The following is an 18,334-nucleotide window of genomic DNA, read 5'->3' on the forward strand; positions in this document are numbered from 1 at the left end:
TGTCCAGGACAAGACTCCTTCGATAGAGGGTAGCAACCTGACTTGGAAGTCAGCAATGGGGACACAGGAGTTGTTTAGACAGGCCATAAGCTGAGAGACAGAACCTTTCTTTGAACCATATCTCTATTTTGTGTTGGTGCTCAGCCTCCCATGCCTCTTTCTTTAAGGTGGTGGCCCTGTTGCACGGACTACCTGAGTCAACTCACATGGCACAGGGCTTGGAAGGCGAGAGGGGTAAGAATAGACTGAGTACACCCAGAGAGTGAGTATGCTGTGATTTTCTACCTTGTTAAAGCTTCTTACTTGAGGCGCTTGGGACTTGGGCTTGAGTGAGAGGACCAACCAGTCTGATAGCTCTGAGCTCGCAACAGCAGTTGGGTGGCTTTGCAAACACTGATAGGCAGGACCTTGGGTATCTGGGAGGCTTTGCTTTGGGGCTGGGTATCTATGTGGTGATCCTACAGAGACAGATAGGCACCAAAGCACCTTCAAGGATCTAAGGAAGCATACTTACTGAAGTCAGTGACTCACACCCATACAGAAAGTGTTCTGCTCCTGATTCAGGCCTTTATTATTTTAAACTCTTAATTAAGTCTCTTTGAACCCACAGGTGCAGCCACTTACTGATGCTTATTTGTTTTCTTTTATTTGTCGCAGGCTTTCATTTACCAAAATATTTTAGGCAGATGATTAAACTAGAGGTATTTGAGGGGAGTTTAATCTCTTCTTGGAAACTATCACCCACTTTGGTACTTTTCTGTTTGTTCTCTGGATGCTAGTACAGGCATATGTTTGTAGGCAGGTCTCCGATGGGTGACTAGACCACTGCCATTCCCATTTTACAGGATGATTTAAAGTTGATTATGTGTTTATGGCTGCTAAATTATTTCTTATGGAATAGTATTGTTTTTAATTTTTCATTTTTCAATGAGTTGAAGTTTAATAGTCAAATGACCAATATTAAGAAAAAGAAAGTTTTCAGATATATGAGAAATGAATGAAATATTTAGGATTCACATATTTTTTCATGTCTGCCTACTGACTAGTCAAACGTTTACAAATTTCAAATATGAACACTTTGACTATTATGTTCACTTTCATATGCATCTGTCATACAACTGTTTTAACCACTCTCTTCCAAACCAACTGTTGATGTGCTGATATTTTTTTCCTTTAAGTTCTGTAAAGTTATTTCACAATACCTGAGCTGTTAAGTTATGCTTACTAGGTTATTTCACTGTTAGTTAAGCTGTTCCATTTTAATCCAGGCAGTTACGCAAATAACTGAACTTCAGTCATCATGTTTTTTCTATATCAATGAATGATATTTTGGGGTTTGGGTTTAGGTTTGGGGGGGGGGGGGGGAGTTTGGTTTTGGGGTTGTTTTTTTTTTTTTTAGATTTAGGGTTTTTTTAACCCAAAGTAGAATAACTTGGAGGGATTTAAAGGATATCTTATGGAGTAAAGCTTGGCACAGAGCAAGAAGCATAGGAGGCAACTGTAGCAAATGTTCATTCTGGTTTTGATAGAGAAAATTGCAATCCATCTCTCCTATTTGCAGGCCAATGTTCTCATCACTGAGTGTGCAGAGAGAAAGCTGTTGTAGTTGTTTTGTTTTATTTTATTAAATATGCCTGGAACCTAAATAAAGTAATACATTTTTGTGTCAAAATATTTACAAGTTTTCTTGTAAAAAATCTCAAATGGTTTTCATAATTTTGGGGAAGGGGAGGTGGAGCAAGCTAAGAAGCTGCAAAACTGATTGTGTGCTAGAACATAAATGCGCACAAAGTATAAATAAATTATGTAATTTTTGAATTAAATTTTACTGTCAACTTCAAAAACTTCAACTTAATGCATGTCCTCTGTTTATTTTACAATTTAGCTGGGAAAGTTTGTTCATTTTACTCTGACCTCCACTTGGAGGGAGTGCTGTGCAGACTTTCTGAAAGCTGGGATTTCTGCTTATATTATAATAAAAATGTCCAGTGGTGATCCTATTCAAAGAGTCTATAGTCAGCTTAAGTCTAGTGTTCTTTATTGTTTTCCTATAGGTGACTGAAGATGTCTAGCCAGAAAGGAACTATAGGTGCTGGGATTTATGGGAACTTTAAATGGCTAAAAATAATGGCTTACACTGAAATGACTTTAGATTCATCCTGGTCTTAAAATATTTTTGAAACATGGCAAGTTGTGGGACATAGAGAGTACTATGCTATAGGTGAGGTAGCAAGATTCTCCCTCCCTTCGGCTGCAGGACTCTCCCTAATAATGCTGGAAGTTAAAATGAATCATTTATGAGCATCAGTAGACACATGGGTGGGGCCTCTTTGTAAACTGGTATTTTGTTGACGCAATATGTGTGACAGCCTTTTAGTTCTGAATATAAATGTTACTGAGAGGAAATTAGGTTGGTTCACAGAGGAGATCAGCCAGACCTTGCAGTGCATCTTGCTGAGGAGCAGGTACCTCTACCAGTACTGTGCTTCAGATACTAGTACATGTAGAAGAAAAATGGAAGGTGAGTGTCTTGAAACTTTACTATCACTTGACTCAGTACTGAAAGTGGAAATAATTAAATGGTCAGGTGTAGGGACAAAAAAACCTGTACATATTGCTGTGTGGAATAAAGTCTAGGGATTAGTTCTATGATTTAGATTTTATTTGTGGACTTAGGGAGAAAGGAGGAAAAAAACCCTTTCTTTTTATAAAGGAAAAAGAGAGCTACAGAGAAGAATTGGTGAAAAATCAGCTAATTCTGAGAATAAGAAAGAACATGGAAAAGAATACATTGTATTTTCAGCATAAACTACAAAGTTCTAGTTTTCAGTATTCTCATGCTAGAAGCAATTATTTCACAATGGATACCTGAAGTATTCTCTCTGGAATGAAGGCAAAATGTGAATTGATAGAGAAAACCCATTGACTAGTATTGAATGTCAGGTTTCTACCAGAGAGAGAAAACCAGTAAGAGATGTGAAATTGATTGGCCTTTAGTATTTTCTCTGAGCTGCCTTTGCTTAAGAAGGCAATTGTTAGCTCCTTTGTGATCCAGTTGTGCTAATTAACTCTGATAAGCAAACTGTGGGCTGACATTAGAGAACTTCCCTGAGAAACATGTAATATCTCAACACCCTGATGTTCCGGTTCAGCTGGATTAATGAGTGGATGAAGTGTAGTTGTCTTGGTTTATAAACGCCTCCAGAGGATGGGTGAGGATCTATCAGGTTCTTTCAGTGTTCTTGACCACAGGAATTTGTCATGTGTGCTATAAACACTTCTAATCCTTTCTGTTCAACCAGAACACTTTGCGTTATGGTTGACAGCTCTCATTAAGATATGAGATTTTCAGTTCAATTCTGTTACTCTTTCTTGTCAGCAGGTATGATGCATTCATGAGAAATAATGATGTAATGCATTGCCATATTTTTTGGTTGTTGATAGTGTGCATGTTTTTAACATGGGTAACGCCCAGATCTTCATTTATCTGCTGAACTTTGCTGAAGAGCTGAATGACCAAATTTAAATGGTTAGATGAAAAAAGAAATTATTTTGGTTCAAGGAAAGAAATCAGAAAAAGCTGTTTGTTTTGTTTTGGGTGTCCGCCCCCCCCCCCCCCCCCCCCCGCCCCGGTCCCCTTCCTTCCCCTCCCAATTTATTTCAATTACGATTTACTTCGGGATGTGATCCTGGGAAACTCCACTGGTTTGTGTTAAAAGTGTCCTGGTCCCATGGGTTTAGCTATGAGTCTCCTTTCTTGTGGATGCACCCTTGCTTCCGGATGGGAAAAATTAGTTTCCCCTAAATACCAACTCTGTATTCAACTTAGTACCAATATAGTTAGAAAAGTTGCATTGTTTGGTTGTTCTGTAGGCTTAGCAGGACTAAATTTAACCCTTTAGAATTAAAATAATATACAAGACTTTGTAGTTCAGCAAGTCCAATTTTCAAAACTGCTGAGAATCTGTGGCTCCCATTGTCTTCAATTAGAGTGAAGCACTTTTGAAAATAAAAAGTTGTATGCAAATAAGTAAAAATGAGTGTTGCCACCCATCCTTCTGGCACCAGGATCATAATTACCCCTATGAAATGACTGATATTCAGGCAGAATGCCTAAGGGGGGATCAGCTAAGATTTTTGTCAAGCTAATCATAGCACTTGGGATAGATTGTCAGCATTTTTTTAAATATCGCAATTTGTGAATATTTCCTTCTTCATTAAGTTCCTCAAAGATGTCTGCAAACCTTTTATGACTTTGGGAAATGCAGACCGAGATATTTGCATGTATATTTAACAGTATTTACAATTTTGGGGGGATATTTATTCATATCTGATTTTTTTCATAACTCATTTGGAGTGCCACTTAAGCTTTCCAACACCTACATTTGTTATTAAATCTTTTATTTATTCAGTTTATTTTATTATTTTATTACTTGTATAAAAAACTCTCAACTGATAGCATGTGCAAAATGTTTGCTGTCTAGCTGCGTTTGAAAAGTAACTGTAGACAGCATGCTGTAATGTGGAGAGAATATTACAACACAAAATCAATTTTTCAAGTAGAGATACTAATATTGTGCCTCGGCATCAGATATTTATAAAGCAAGAAGGCACTATATAAAAAATGTGAAACTTGTAGCACAGCTTTATAAATCAAAGCGTTATACAAGTTTCCACCTGCAAGCTGGGGAAGTGGTGAACTTGTAAGGATACTTTTATGGATGTATGTCTCAATCTCAGTGTTGCTGGATTTTGAACAAATTCCTGAATGAATTTTTTTGAAACATTTATCTCTGTCTTTCATCATTATCTACACTTTCATGTAATCTTGACCTCAGCCAATAATGGGAACTCAATTATCTGTTTTTAACTTTGTGTGCCTTTCTCCATCCTGCAGTCATTGAGCTGGGAGAAGTCGACTTGAACTGTCCTTCCAACTGCCAAATTCATAATACCCATTTCTTCGGAACTGACAGACAGATAATAAGGAGAGGGCAAGCCTTCAGCTTTTATGCTCGCTTCCAAAATCGGGAATGGGATGACTCCGTGGACCAGGCTATTTTCACCGTGGAGACAGGTAGTAACTCCCAAACTTTGTGTAGTCTTTCCTAGTCCTTTGCTGGTAAGTAATATTTCCCATAGTCTCAGTGACAAATAGTATCTACTAATTAATCTTCTGTGTGAAGAGACTACCTTCCCCTCACTCAGGCAGTTCTGCTAACATGTAAAATTTTCTCACTCTGCTACAGAAGTGACAAGTGAAAAAGAAATCCACCCTTGGGAGCTTTGCATTGCAAATGATGGCTAAGCAAATTACTTGCCCTTTACATGTGCTTTGTTTAGTCTGATTAAAGTTGTATTTATTTTCCCGAAAAGGCCTCAGACCCTGCGAATCAAATGAGACAAAATGTACCTTCCCAATGGGCAGATGTCTAGATCAAACCTGCTGGAGCGCTTCCTACAAAATTCATCAGCCAAAATGCATCAATATCAGCGTGTTTCCTCCCTCCAGTGCCTGCATTGGCCGTTATATTCTCAATATGCAAATCACATCTTGTGGTCACACATATCAGCGATGTCTCGGAGATTTTTATGTCCTTTTTAACCCTTGGTGTGCAGGTAAGAACTCAAGTGATGATCAGGTAGTTTTAAGAAAAATGCTAGTGATGAGTAAAACTGAACATATTTATATTTACTTAGCTGGGGAAGGATGGAGTCACAGAAATAATGAGAAACAGGAATGGATTTTGTTTTGTTATTGTCGTGGTTTAACCCCAGCCAGCAACTAAGCACCACGCAGCCGCTCACTCACTTCCCCCCCATCCAGTGGGATGGGGGAGAAAATCAGGAAAAGAAGTAAAACTCCTGGGTTGAGATAAGAACGATTTAATAGAACAGAAAAGAAGAAACTAATAATGATAATGATAACACTAATAAAATGACAACAGTAGTAATAAAAGGATTGAAATGTACAAATGATGTGCAGGGCAATTGCTCACCACCCGCCGACCGACACCCAGCCAGTCCCCGAGCGGCGAATCCCTGCCCCCCACTTCCCAGTTCCTAAACTAGATGGGACGTCCCATGGTATGGAATACACTGTTGGCCAGTTTGGGTCAGGTGCCCTGGCTGGGCATGAGAAGCTGAAAAATCCTTGACTCTAGTCTAAACACTACTGAGCAACAACTGAAAACATCAGTGTTATCAACATTCTTCACATACTGAACTCAAAACATAGCACTGTACCAGCTACTAGGAAGACAGTTAACTACATCCCAGCTGAAACCAGGACAGTTATTTTTTAATTTTTTTCCTCTGACTTCAAGACTGTCTTAAGCTAGTGTTTTGATTTGGTTTCTTAATGGTAGTAGGGATGTAGTGTAATTTTTTACCCCCACTTTTACAATGGCTTGACAGGACAAGAAGCAATGGGCACAAACTGAAATACAGGAGGTTCCCTCTGAACGTCAGGAAACACTGCTTTAGTGTAAGAGTGACTGAGCACTGGCACAGGTTGCCCAGAGAGGTCATGGCATCTCCATCCTTGGAGATATTCAAAAGCTGCCTGAACATGGTCCTGAGCAACCGGCTCCAGGTGTCCCTGCATGAGCAAGGTGGTTGGACCAGATGACCTCCAGAGGTCCCTTCCAACCTCAATGATTATGTGATTCTGTGAATTCTGTGGTATCGCCATGAAATAATATAGTACAAATACAAATGGAATTCTGTGGAACTGGTTCTGGTAGCACGCAATTCTGGAGTCTGTAGGACCTTGCCAAAATCATTGCATGGCAAATATTCACATTGGCTGTGCTTTTGATTTGATCAAAATCAGATATCCAACTCTAAGTGTGCATTGTTTGACTCCTAGAACAGCTTAGTGTGAAGATAAACTGCAAGCTCTGTAATTCAGGTGTACTACAGCAGGAAGAGGCTTAATAAAGATAATATCTAGCTCTAAGTAGAAAAGAATTGTCTGTGAATGTTGAAAGAGCCCACACCATTGAACATGTTTAAAAGTATAAACCAAAAATAGGTAGGAAAAGAAAGAGGGATCCAGTGAAGTAGAAGATAAAGAAGTGCTAGAAATGTACATATTGTCTGACTGATAGCACTGCATCTTTTCCAGATGACCCTGTATATATGGACAATCAGGCCCATAGAGAAGAATATGTTCTGAATGAACATGGGATACTGTATGAAGGAGTTCACAAGCATATTACCTCTCGACCATGGCACTTTGGACAGGTACTTTTTGAAGTCTTGTTCAGAAGTATATGTCATCCATATACAGATAAATGAAGTGTTATCCATATTTTTTCAGAAATGCATGCTATGTTATGGAGTGCAAAAGGTTTTTAGGACCAGTCCAGATTATGCATGCACAGAACAAAATGTTTGAGCACCTCACTGTAGCCCAAGCAACTGGAAGAAAGATCTGTAGTAAAATTAAGGAAACTACAGAATGTTCTTGGAAAAGGAGAAACAGGGTATTGCTTCTGAAGGAAAATTATTCCATTGGTCAAACATAAGCGAAAATGTCTTTGGTTTTCCTTCAGGCAGATAGACAAAACCATGCAGACCACTAGGAGCTGCGCTTGATTACGGAGGGAAAAAAAAAAAAGTTCAGGGAAGGAGAGAGGGCAGCTCATACAAATGAAAAAGACTGGATTATTGACAAGAAAGGAACTTTATCAATGTCAGAGTACCACAATGCCTGTGTTAACTTCTCTTTCCACAGTTTGAAGATGGGATTCTGGATATCTGCTTGAAGATCCTAGACATGGGTGCGAGTTACCATCACGGCTCCGATCGTGACCATTGTTGGCGCAATGACCCCGTGCACGTCAGCATGGTGGTAAATCACATGGTAAGACCGCTGGTGGTGTGTGACCTGTGAATGAATCGGGTCACTTCATTGTATTATAGAAGGACAAATTGCACTGTAATCTAGCACAGTATGAGTAGCAGGGAAAATCCCTTCTGTGCTCAGATACACAGGAAAAACTTGTAACACTAAGCTCTGATGATTTTGTGATATGCTTAGGATGTGAAGACATGGTCAGCTATTTGGAAAGGTTGTTTTTCTTTTCTCTTTCTAGATAAGCAGCCATACCACTAACAGCATCATGAAGATTCCAGAAAACAATGATTACCTGAAAGGAACAAAACCATTTTCCTGGAATGGAAGTGTTCCTATTCTTCAGCAGTGGTACAATGGCAGATGCAGGCCAGTCAGATATGGGTACTGTGGGTCTCTTGCTTCAGTAATGTGCACAGGTATGACATTTCAGTCTGCCCTTACCTAGTTATCCAAAAAGGAAGATAGAAAACCAGGATCAAAAACCTCTGACCCTAAAACCTACTGGAATAATATTACTCATAAGCATTTTACTAGAAAAGAAATGGAATATTTTCATCTTGTTATGATATGGCATGGTTCCTAACATAGTGTTTATCATCAACCTATTGCTTTCCTATACAGCATGAAGAGCAAGAAGAAAAGCAGTACTGTCTTTTCTGTGACCTTTATACCATGCAGCTATTAATACTGCAGCTTTTATTAAAACACAGAGCAAGTGCAGCTTTGTGGAGCCAAAACTTATCCTTTGGGTGAGGTTTGAAGGACGAGGAAAAAAAGCTAAGTTATGAACAGGAAGAAGACCTCTAGCAATGTCTCCTCCAAAACATAAAAGCAGCAGGCTACTATCTTCTTTTACTGCAAAGGATGAGATAATAGTGAACTAAACAGAGCAGACAAAAAAACACAGTTCCAACTTTATACCATTTACTTACTGAACTTGCTACTACATTGAAGAAAATTAAATTGATATTCTATAGATGAATTTATATGTACTACACTCTGTTTACAAAAAACATGGTGTTTTATTAATGCAGGATTAGGTTCATTATTTCTGAACTTAAAACAGATCTGTTTTTGTGTGGGGTTTTTTTAAAGTTGGAAGAGTAATAAGCCATTCCTTCATGCTAGGCTCTTTTCAGACTACTTTTCAACCACTAAAAATAAGTTTTGAAGACAGAATCACTGCATCCCAAATATTGCCTCCTATCAGCTGTGTTTATATAATTGCAAAGTAGAATATGGGAGAATTATTTATAAAATAAATGAAGGATTTTCTTGATTAAGTACTATTTGTAATGAGTCATTATATTTTTTCCTTACAGTGATGAGGTGTTTGGGAATTCCAAGCCGTGTTGTCACGAACTTCTGTTTTCCATGCTCAATTGAGAATCCCCTTGGTATCAGTGAGATTTTTGACTGTACTGGAAAAAACCTGTGTGGTAAAGACAAACTATGGTAAATAAGAAATAAACAACCTCTTCTGGTTTTGTCAAAAACTAAATGATAGAAAGACTAGTATAAATCTTGCAGATCAGTGTATCTCTTTGGTGTGGCAAGACTGTTCAGTTTCCTAATAATGCATTTCAAAAACATGCAGTTACTGAAGACACAGTCTGCTCAGTCTACATTTTCAAAAAAGAAAAAAAAAAACCCACTTGTGAGAATTGACACTACCTGCTTATCCTTCTCAGTGGAAAGAATAAGGCCATCAATCTTAGTAGCTGTAAAAATATGAAGTAGGTCATGAAATGCAAGGGAAAATTTATCACAGACTAGGACTATTATCTTCAGTCATAATCACTTGGTTGATAATTATGTTGTCTTCCTGAGGTTCCTTATCATGGATTGCTTCATTCTTGTAAACCCTTCAATTCATGTTCATATAACTATGACATTATCACTCATCATAGCAGAATTTTGTGTTTTCACCCTTGACCTGTATGTTCATAGTTTTGCTGCACCAGAATTTTGTTTGCATCCAGGTCTCATCTGTGAAAGCTTTTAATGAATTTTCTGCCCTTTCACATGTCAAAAAGATGAGGTCAAACCAAAATACTAAGGGAATGAGGATCTTATTTTAGCACAAAAGACTTAAGAGTTTATTCTTTGTTAAGCCATTAAAAAGAAGACTAAGACAGTATGTGATTTTCCTTTAAAGAACCAGGAGGAAAATGTTAGGAAAATAAACTACTCAATGTGCCAACACAATTATTTTGTTTATCAAATAAAATAAAAAAGGGGCTATAAGAAGAATGTTTTGTAATCAGGTCTGCAGGGTTCTGGAACAAATTTCCAGTCTGAGTGATATAAAGCAAAACAAACAACTCCTGTCCCCAAACATCATTAACTGTGTTAAAAAATGGAGAGTCTTCAGTTGATTAAAAGGTTATCTCTGACATGTTTTTCCTTCATCATAAGGCATTGAACTTGATGATCCAAGAGATGTCTTTAATCCTATATTCCTGCATCCTACAGGCGATATCACTGCTGGAATGAATCTTGGATGGCTCGCAGAGACCTAAATCAATGCTGTGGTGATTGGCAGTGTCTGGATCCAACACCTTTGGAAACGGGCAGAGGTAACTGTTTACTATAACTGTAGCTGTTTTCCTCAGCTTATGTTGTTGAGTTTCTCTACTACTTAGGTTACAACATATTATAATATTTTTGTTGCCTGGCTTAGGTTCAACTTGCAGCGGTCCTACCTGGGTTCGAAGCATCAGAGAAGGGGAACTGGACTTGGACTATGACGGTCATCATATGTTTTCTCGAGTAAATTCGAACTATGTTGGCTGGCTCTCCCAAAACAATGCCAAAAAAATAAAATTTTTCTGTGACGCTTGGCCATGTGGACAACATCTAATCACCAAGAGTGTTGGCAGTGAGCAATTCGAAGATATCACTGGGGCTTACAAGTATGAACTAGGTATGATGAAAAGTCATTAAATGGGTTAGAGGAAATTTTAAATGCTAATCAATGTAATCTGTCCTGTGTTAAATTGAGTAGAACAATCTGAAGTTGTCTCTTTTTGAGAAAGAGGAAGATGCCTTTCTATTCAAAGATCTTGATTCTTAAACTTCTAAATATATTTAGATGATTTAAACAAAACACACAGTAATTACATCCATATAGGATAGGATAGGATATTTCAGTTGGAAGGGACCTACAATGATCATCTAGTCCAACTGCCTGACCGCTTCAGGGCTGACTAAAAGTTAAAGCATATTACTAAGGGCATTGTCCAAATGCCTCTTTTTAAGGCACTTGACAGGCTTGGGGCATCAACCACCTCCCTAGGAAGCCTCTTCCAGTGTTTGACCACCCTCTCAGTAAAGAAATGCTTCCTCATGTCCAGTCTAAACCTCCCCTGGCACAGCTTTGAACTATTCCCATGCGTCCTAGCAGTGGATCCCAGGGAGAAAAGCTCAGCCCCTCCCTCTCCACGTGCCCTTCTCAGGAAGCTGTAGAGAGCAATGAGGTTGCCCTTCAGCCTCCTTCTCTCCAAACTAGGCAAAGCCGGTGTCCTTGGCCTGCCTGGACATGCTTTCCAGCCCTTTTAATACCACTATTTGTATGTACATGTTTTGGTCTCACCTGTACAGTAGTTTAAAATATTAGCAGACTTTAGGCAATCTAAAACACCCTAAATTTTTTTAAACCCAGGGTTAACTTCTTGCTTCTTGCTTCTTGTACCAGGTCTGTCAGAAAATATGCTTACTTACTGAATTCATGTTTTATTAGGATATTCTGCCATTCTTACTTTGGGCTACTGATTACTGATTTTCATGTTCCAGTAGTAGGGAGGAGTTCAACTAGCAAAATTGCCTAAAGGAATGAAGAGTGGATCACAGTTGATTGTAAAATTGCAAGCTCTGTTTGTTTTTGGAATGGGAACAAAAAAGAAAACGATTGATAGTTCCTTTCTTTGAATGGTGTATCTTGCCCTTTGAGACACATGGTAGCATTTCGTATTCACCCGAACCCTTATAAAGAGTTATATTTTGAGTTTTGGACTAACTACACATTTTGAGATTTACATGACCATTTTTAAATTTAACTAATCAAAGTAAAATCATTTGAGTGTTTTTCCAAGATATTTATTTTCTTCTATGCATTCAGACTACCGTATCTTGTGTTTGATTATCTGGTGGATTTGTTCTACACCAAGCCACTACATTAGGTTTCAGGGAGGACGAGGGAGAAATTTACTCATCTTTATTACTTGGGTAGATATGGCTCCTTGTGCCTCCAGCAGGATCATTATCATGTATCTTCTTCAACAGGTTCTGTGAAAAACAAAGAAGCTTATTACCGGGCTTACAGAAGAATTCACCCAGGGTACTGCAATGCTTCCAACTGTCATATTGAGAGAGAGTTATCATCTCTGAAAAACCCATTTTTGAGTGACTCTGGTATTAACATGAGGTTAAAGATGGCTAACTGCCCAATGTACGGTGAAGATGTCCAACTGCACTGGCTGCTTGAAAATTTGCGTAGTGAAAACAAAAACCTGAAGTTTAATTTGTGTGCACAAATAATAACCTACAGTGGTTGCCCAATGGATCAATTTTGGAAAGACAGTGTGAATGTCACACTGGGTCCAAGGGAAGGTAAGAAGGTGAATTTGTCTAACATCCTTTTGTCCACTGTTCTTTTCAGGAGATTGTTTTTTTTAGGATTAATGGAGACTTCCTAATAGTGGTGGGAAGTGAAATAAATACAATGTTAAATGTTGACAGCTGAATTCGCTGTAGGGTGATCGCTCAAAAATCAACAGTGTCAATACTATATGTATAGTGACGGGTAAATTGTAGCCTTTCCTTAATTTCTCAAGGCTTAGAGATTCTTATGATAATTTAAAAACTTGTTTCTCCTAAAAGTTCAATTCTGGATTCTATATTCAATACAAAGATAAAGTTGCAGCTGTCTTTCAGAAGAACAATTTGTTTCCTTTGGCCAGAAGATATTAGCCAGTGTAAAACGTTTGTTTTGAGCACTAAAGTAATTATTTCTAGATATATCACATGCTGGGAAGTGCAAAGGTGTATCAGAACATAAACACTTGTTTTCATGGTTAATATCTTTTTCTGAAAGAAAAATGATCCCTTTAATCAAAACACATCACTATAAGATGACATTTCATACCTGATATTAACATTCTGGTTTACCAAACTTTAATTTGCCTACATTTGAATTATTGCTTTAAGATTTACACTGGAATGAAAGTTTCCAAATTTTGAATAATAATAATAATAATAAACCAACCTCCTTGTAAATGCACTGGTATAGTTACATTAACTGAAAACTGTGAAGCTGGTTGTTGAAGGTAGCAATATATCACCCTAAGCCAGGAAAAGTCATGTCTGTTGTCAAAGATGCTGTGATAACTTAATATTTAATTAAGCCATTTTAAGTACCAGTTAAACTTTAGGAGGAAGGGAGGTGGAAATATTAGCCAAAACTTCAGAAAAAATAATTAAAATTAATTTGTTTTACAGTGAAAAAAATTCCACTGTGTATATCATATAGTCAATATGGACCTTATCTCTGTGATCACAACATTATGAAAGTAGTTGCTGTCTCAGACCCAGAGTGTGGAGAAGTTCTGATGGTGAGCAGGGATATCGTGATCAACAGGCCACCTGTTATTGTAAAGGTAAAGAACTATAATTGTGGGATTTGTGACCTAAGGAACAGACTTAGGGACTCTTATTGGCCAGTTCCTAGGTACAATGATGAAGAAATTTAAATTCTTTCTTTTTTTCTTTTCTTTTATTGTATCTTTTATTTTAGCAAGATCAGTGTGATTTTAGATGTATAACAGTTGACTTAGAATGATGTATAGAGATCATAGAAGTAAATCAGAAAGAAACACGTGTATGAATAATCCTTTTTTTTTTTTTCCTTTCTTACATTTATTTACTGCATTGTTAATTTTGTAAGGGTTACAAAACATAAAATGTGTTTGCTTATTTTCTGACTAGCTACTAAGCCAGCCCAGGCTGAAAGTACCATGTACTGCAGAGATCTCCTTCTGCAATCCTCTCCAGGAAGATATGAAAAACTGTGTAATGACATTAGAAGGCTGTGGTTTATTCAAAGAGCCGATGACCATTGAGTAAGATCATAAATTATTTAAATGGGGATAATATTGGGGGTTCACTAAGGTGTGCTAGATCAGAGCAGGTTTTGAGGAAGACAATAGTTCTGATATTTTTGGTGGTTAGGACCTGAACAGGACTTTTTATCCCTTATTACTTTGAGACTCCATTAAAAGCCTCACTCTCTTGAAACTGATGGATCATTTACAGCTGCCAAGATATGTTGCTGCTTCATTTTTCTCAAGATTTAATTGAAGTGTGTGTTTCAAATTTCTGTCTGAAAGGGAACGCACTGTTTCTTTACAAGAAATTCTAGCTGGGTCCCCCATCCCTTTATAATCCTATTGAGTTTATAATAGAATTCCTCTAAATATTCATGAACTGGCACCACGTATGCGAACCATTAGAAAACGACAGTGAAAAAAAGCAGCATGCATTCTAAGATCATAACATGTTAATCACAGGAAGCTGGAAACTTCCAGGATGCTATAACTTCGTAGGAAGAGTAGCTGTTCATTAATATGCATTGCTGTTCTTCATGACAAGGAGAACCAACAGAAGTATGACTAATTTTGAGGGGAAGCAATTAGGAATTGTTCTTGCTGAATAATAATGAACTTGATTCCACAAAGCTGCCCAATCCAACTTAGACTACTGGAAATGGGAAGCAGTAAATACATCTTTGAGGCAGAAGGGTGCTACATTTTTGAAGAATTCAAGAGAGTATCATGAATGAGTTTCCAGTTCCAATTACAGGACCAGCTATGGGAGACTTCCAAATCTTATTTTGGGACAAAATTTGTTACCATGCTTTTCACAATACAGAATGTGGGTTTTTTTGAAGGGAGGCAAGAATAACAGAGTTGTCATAACAGTTTGTCTCTGAAAACATGCCATAGCAAATCAAACCTAATCCTGTGCACTCATCTTGTAGCGCTTCAGGTCTCTGAGCTACCCAGGGTCCTAATTCTTTTCCTTCTCTCGGTCCAGTTTGGGAACGCTGGCATCTAATCAACAGGCACGGACCATCGTGGAGTTCACACCTTACAGGCTTGGCAGCCACCGGCTCCTGGCCAACTTTGGATGCCACAAGTTTGCTTACTGCAAAGGATGCGCCAAGGCCGAAGTGTGTTGCCCCACAGGCCAGAACGGCAGCCTGCCTGTCAGCCAGAATGGGTCGCTCCCGGTGTGCGAGAACGGCTCCCTCCCCACGAATGGCTCTGGGCCCGTCCCCGTGGCGGACCCTGCGTTCAACTCCATGTGTGAATATATATGTATCCCAATGTGCAACCCAAACTGCAGTGCAGGGGGCCAGCCTGTGTACGACTTCGTGTACCTCCCTGCAGGCCATCCCTTATGCAACTCCATCTGCAACCAAGGCTTCAATCCAAGCGTCAATCCTGGTTTCAACCTGGGATGCGATCCTGGCTTCCGTGTCGTATGCGAGACCGTGCCTCCCGCTACGTGTGCCCCGATGCCTCCGACCGTGTACGGCTCCATGCCTGCCCCAATGTCCAACCCCGTGTGCCCCCCTATGCCTCACGTGATGTTCGAGACCGGTCCTGCTCCCGCGCACCAGCCCGGAGGCGGAGGGGGGCCGATGTCCTACTCTGTCTCTGTCCCCGCGAATAACGCGGTGAGTGCCCTGCTGACCCACTTCATGGCTGGCTCCGGTCCCACTGTGGCAACCCAGGCGGTCCCTAGCCATATGTCTGCTCCGCCATCCCACCCGGCATGCTCTCCGGTAGCTCACGCCGTCGGCGGTCCCGTGCCGCTGCCAGCTCCCCTTTCGGTGCCTGCCGCCTCCATCTCGCACGTCGTCTGCGGCTCCACGCCCTCTCCCACCGCCCAGCCTCCGTGTGGCCCGACGGCCACGCTGCCCTGCCAACCCCCGAGTGCCCCGGTAGCCCGCGGCGTCTGTTCCCCAGGCCCCTGCCCAGCGGCTTCCCCGGTGCCGCGCTCCGCCGCCCGTAGCGCCACCCCAGCAGGGCTGCAGGTGGGGAGCGCCCCGCCGGCCCACTCGCTGTGCTCCCCGGGCCCCCGCCCCGTGGGACCGCCGGCAGCGCACTCGCTGTGCTCTCCGGCCCCCCGGCCGGTGGGACCCCCCGCGGCCCACTCATTGTGCTCCCCCGCCTCCGTCTCTCTGGGGGCTGCGGGGGCCCCCCCCGCCAGCTCGCCCGCCCCTCGCCCCGAGGACTCGTCGGCAGCCTGCCTCCCCTGCCCCCCGGCCCCCCGCCCCCTGGCAGCCGCCACGGCCCGCTCCCTCTGCGCCCCCACCTCTCGCTCGGTGTCCCGGCTCGTGGGCACCCCGGGGTCTCGCTCGGTGTGCGGCCCTCAGTGGGGCCCCTCCTGCGACACCACCGCTCGCTCGGGCACCCTCTCCACGTGGGCTCCCGCTTCCCGCTCAGCGTGGAGCACCACGGGGCGCTCGGGCTACTCCACCTTGTCCCGCACCGCCTACGGCACGCTCACGCGACCTCCGTACAGCTCGTTGTCCCGCTCCTCCTACAACTTGTCCCGCTCTGCCTACACCACCCTACCCCGCTCCACCTCTCCCTCTGCCTACGCCACCTTGCCCCGCTCCGGGTCGCGCCCCTCTGGCAGCGGCCTGCCCCACGCAGGGTCCCGCACGCCCTGGAGCCCCAGCAGGAGCACTCTCACCTACTTCAAACGCAAATACCTGTAGCGGAGAGTAACGCGGGGAAAAGCCAAAGCCAGTGTATTAAAGCCCATGGGCAGACGCTTTGAAAGAAGTTAGAAATGGGGTGATGGAGAGCAGCGTACGTAGTCCTGAGTATTTATCCACGTGTTTGAGATGTGCCAGAAAGCAGGCTGGTAGCCGACTGCCGAGGGGTGCCTTTGATGTAATACTTGTATGTCTTGAGATATGGTACGGTGGAAGTGACAAATGAACGTGGAGCCATTGTGACAATAGTTGCACAGTGCAGGTAATCAGACTTACTTGCTTGGTCAAGCTGTTTTATAAATGATGTGCTTTCACTCTCTCTTCTCTTGATTTCTTGCAATGCGTATTTCTCAGATCTCCCTGGGCTACAGCACTCGTAGCAAATCTCTCTTCCTGCATGAAATGTGCGGTCCTTGGGATGCTGCAGAGAGGTGGCAGCAGACCTGCCTTACATCTCGCCTAACAGACATTGGGCCCCTGAGTCCCGGTACTGTTGTGGCTCAGGTCAGTTCTGCATGCGCTCCTTAGTTATGAGGCAATGAAAAGTGTGGAGGTCGTGGAGTAATTAAATTGTTACAAATCAACTGAAGAGTGTTAAAAAAAAAAAAAAAAAGGAAAAAAAAAGGCAATTATAATAAATTTAGTGTTACTACTCTGGATGTATTACAGGTCCAGTATCAGGAACCCAAAGGTCAGATTAGAAAGGCTGTAAAACTCGAACAATTAAAACCAATTCATTGGCTTTCACAACTGAATGTTTTTCATGTAGCATATTCAAAAAATTTACTCATATATATTTCATGCATTTAGGTTCATGGGAACAGCTCTAATTCCAAGGCTGTGCCTTTTTGATTCAATATAGCTAGAAAACTTCTGTCACCAGACCTGAACTAGAGAAGGAAGTATGATGTTATCCTTTCTTTCCAACACCCAGCCCTCCCAACTGAAAGGTTAAGAAGGTGAATGAAAATGTATTACGTCTTCTTTAGATAACTGGTACCGTTTCAATGCCAACCTTCTCCCAGTGTTTTAGGAGTCGAAATAATACATTGTCATAATGGAACTGTCCCCAAATTTTGGATTTGCTCATAAGAATTCTGTATTTACTGACAACACCTTCCATTCCTCCATTATTTTCCCATAGTGCTCCGTTATTTTTAGTAGCAAGTGTTAGTGGGGTTTTGTGGTAAGGTAATTTTGCTGGTGCTGCAGAATCTTCAGTCACGTAGCAATAGTATTTCAATAGTATCACTGTAGTTCACACCCCTATGCTCTGTGATGAGATTGAATAAATTTCCAGGGATTTTGAAAAGGTGTGGTGTCAGATGGTAGCTATGAACATGCCAACACTATCTCCTACAAAGCAACTATGAATATGGTAGAAGAAATATTTGCCTGGATATTGTAGTAGAGTGGTCATAACGCTGTGACTTGTTTTTTATGCAGTTTCAATAGTCTCTGTTAGGTGTTTGCTGAAAATTTCTTTGCCTGATTCACAATAAAAATAGAAAATTTAAAAAACCACCTGTAATTCTGTTTTGGTTTCTTTTTTTGGTAATACCTCTTCGAAGTAGGGAATAAATCTCTCCAGATGCACTGGAATGTAAAATCTTCCTCCATTCCATTTCTGTTATATTTCCACTTCCTTTCCCTAAAGTCTGAAACCAAGGCTTCAAAATAAG

General features: G+C 40.9%; 1 protein-coding gene across 1 annotated transcript; it reads left to right on the plus strand.

Moving 5' to 3' along the window:
* Positions 1 to 2,392: 2,392 nt before the first annotated feature.
* On the plus strand, positions 2,393 to 18,166 carry LOC104311545 (protein-glutamine gamma-glutamyltransferase 5). The gene is made up of 13 exons (XM_069778893.1): positions 2,393 to 2,521; positions 4,898 to 5,077; positions 5,377 to 5,619; positions 7,130 to 7,248; positions 7,742 to 7,870; positions 8,103 to 8,280; positions 9,187 to 9,319; positions 10,340 to 10,443; positions 10,548 to 10,790; positions 12,149 to 12,475; positions 13,364 to 13,521; positions 13,850 to 13,983; positions 14,957 to 18,166. The coding sequence occupies exons 1-13, from the start codon at positions 2,515 to 2,517 to the stop codon at positions 16,650 to 16,652; spliced, it is 3,651 nt and encodes a 1,216-aa protein (XP_069634994.1). The 5' UTR covers positions 2,393 to 2,514; the 3' UTR covers positions 16,653 to 18,166.
* Positions 18,167 to 18,334: the final 168 nt, after the last annotated feature.

The sequence above is a fragment of the Haliaeetus albicilla genome, chromosome 3 (assembly GCF_947461875.1).
Source record: "Haliaeetus albicilla chromosome 3, bHalAlb1.1, whole genome shotgun sequence".
Taxonomy (NCBI): Eukaryota; Metazoa; Chordata; class Aves; order Accipitriformes; family Accipitridae; genus Haliaeetus; species Haliaeetus albicilla.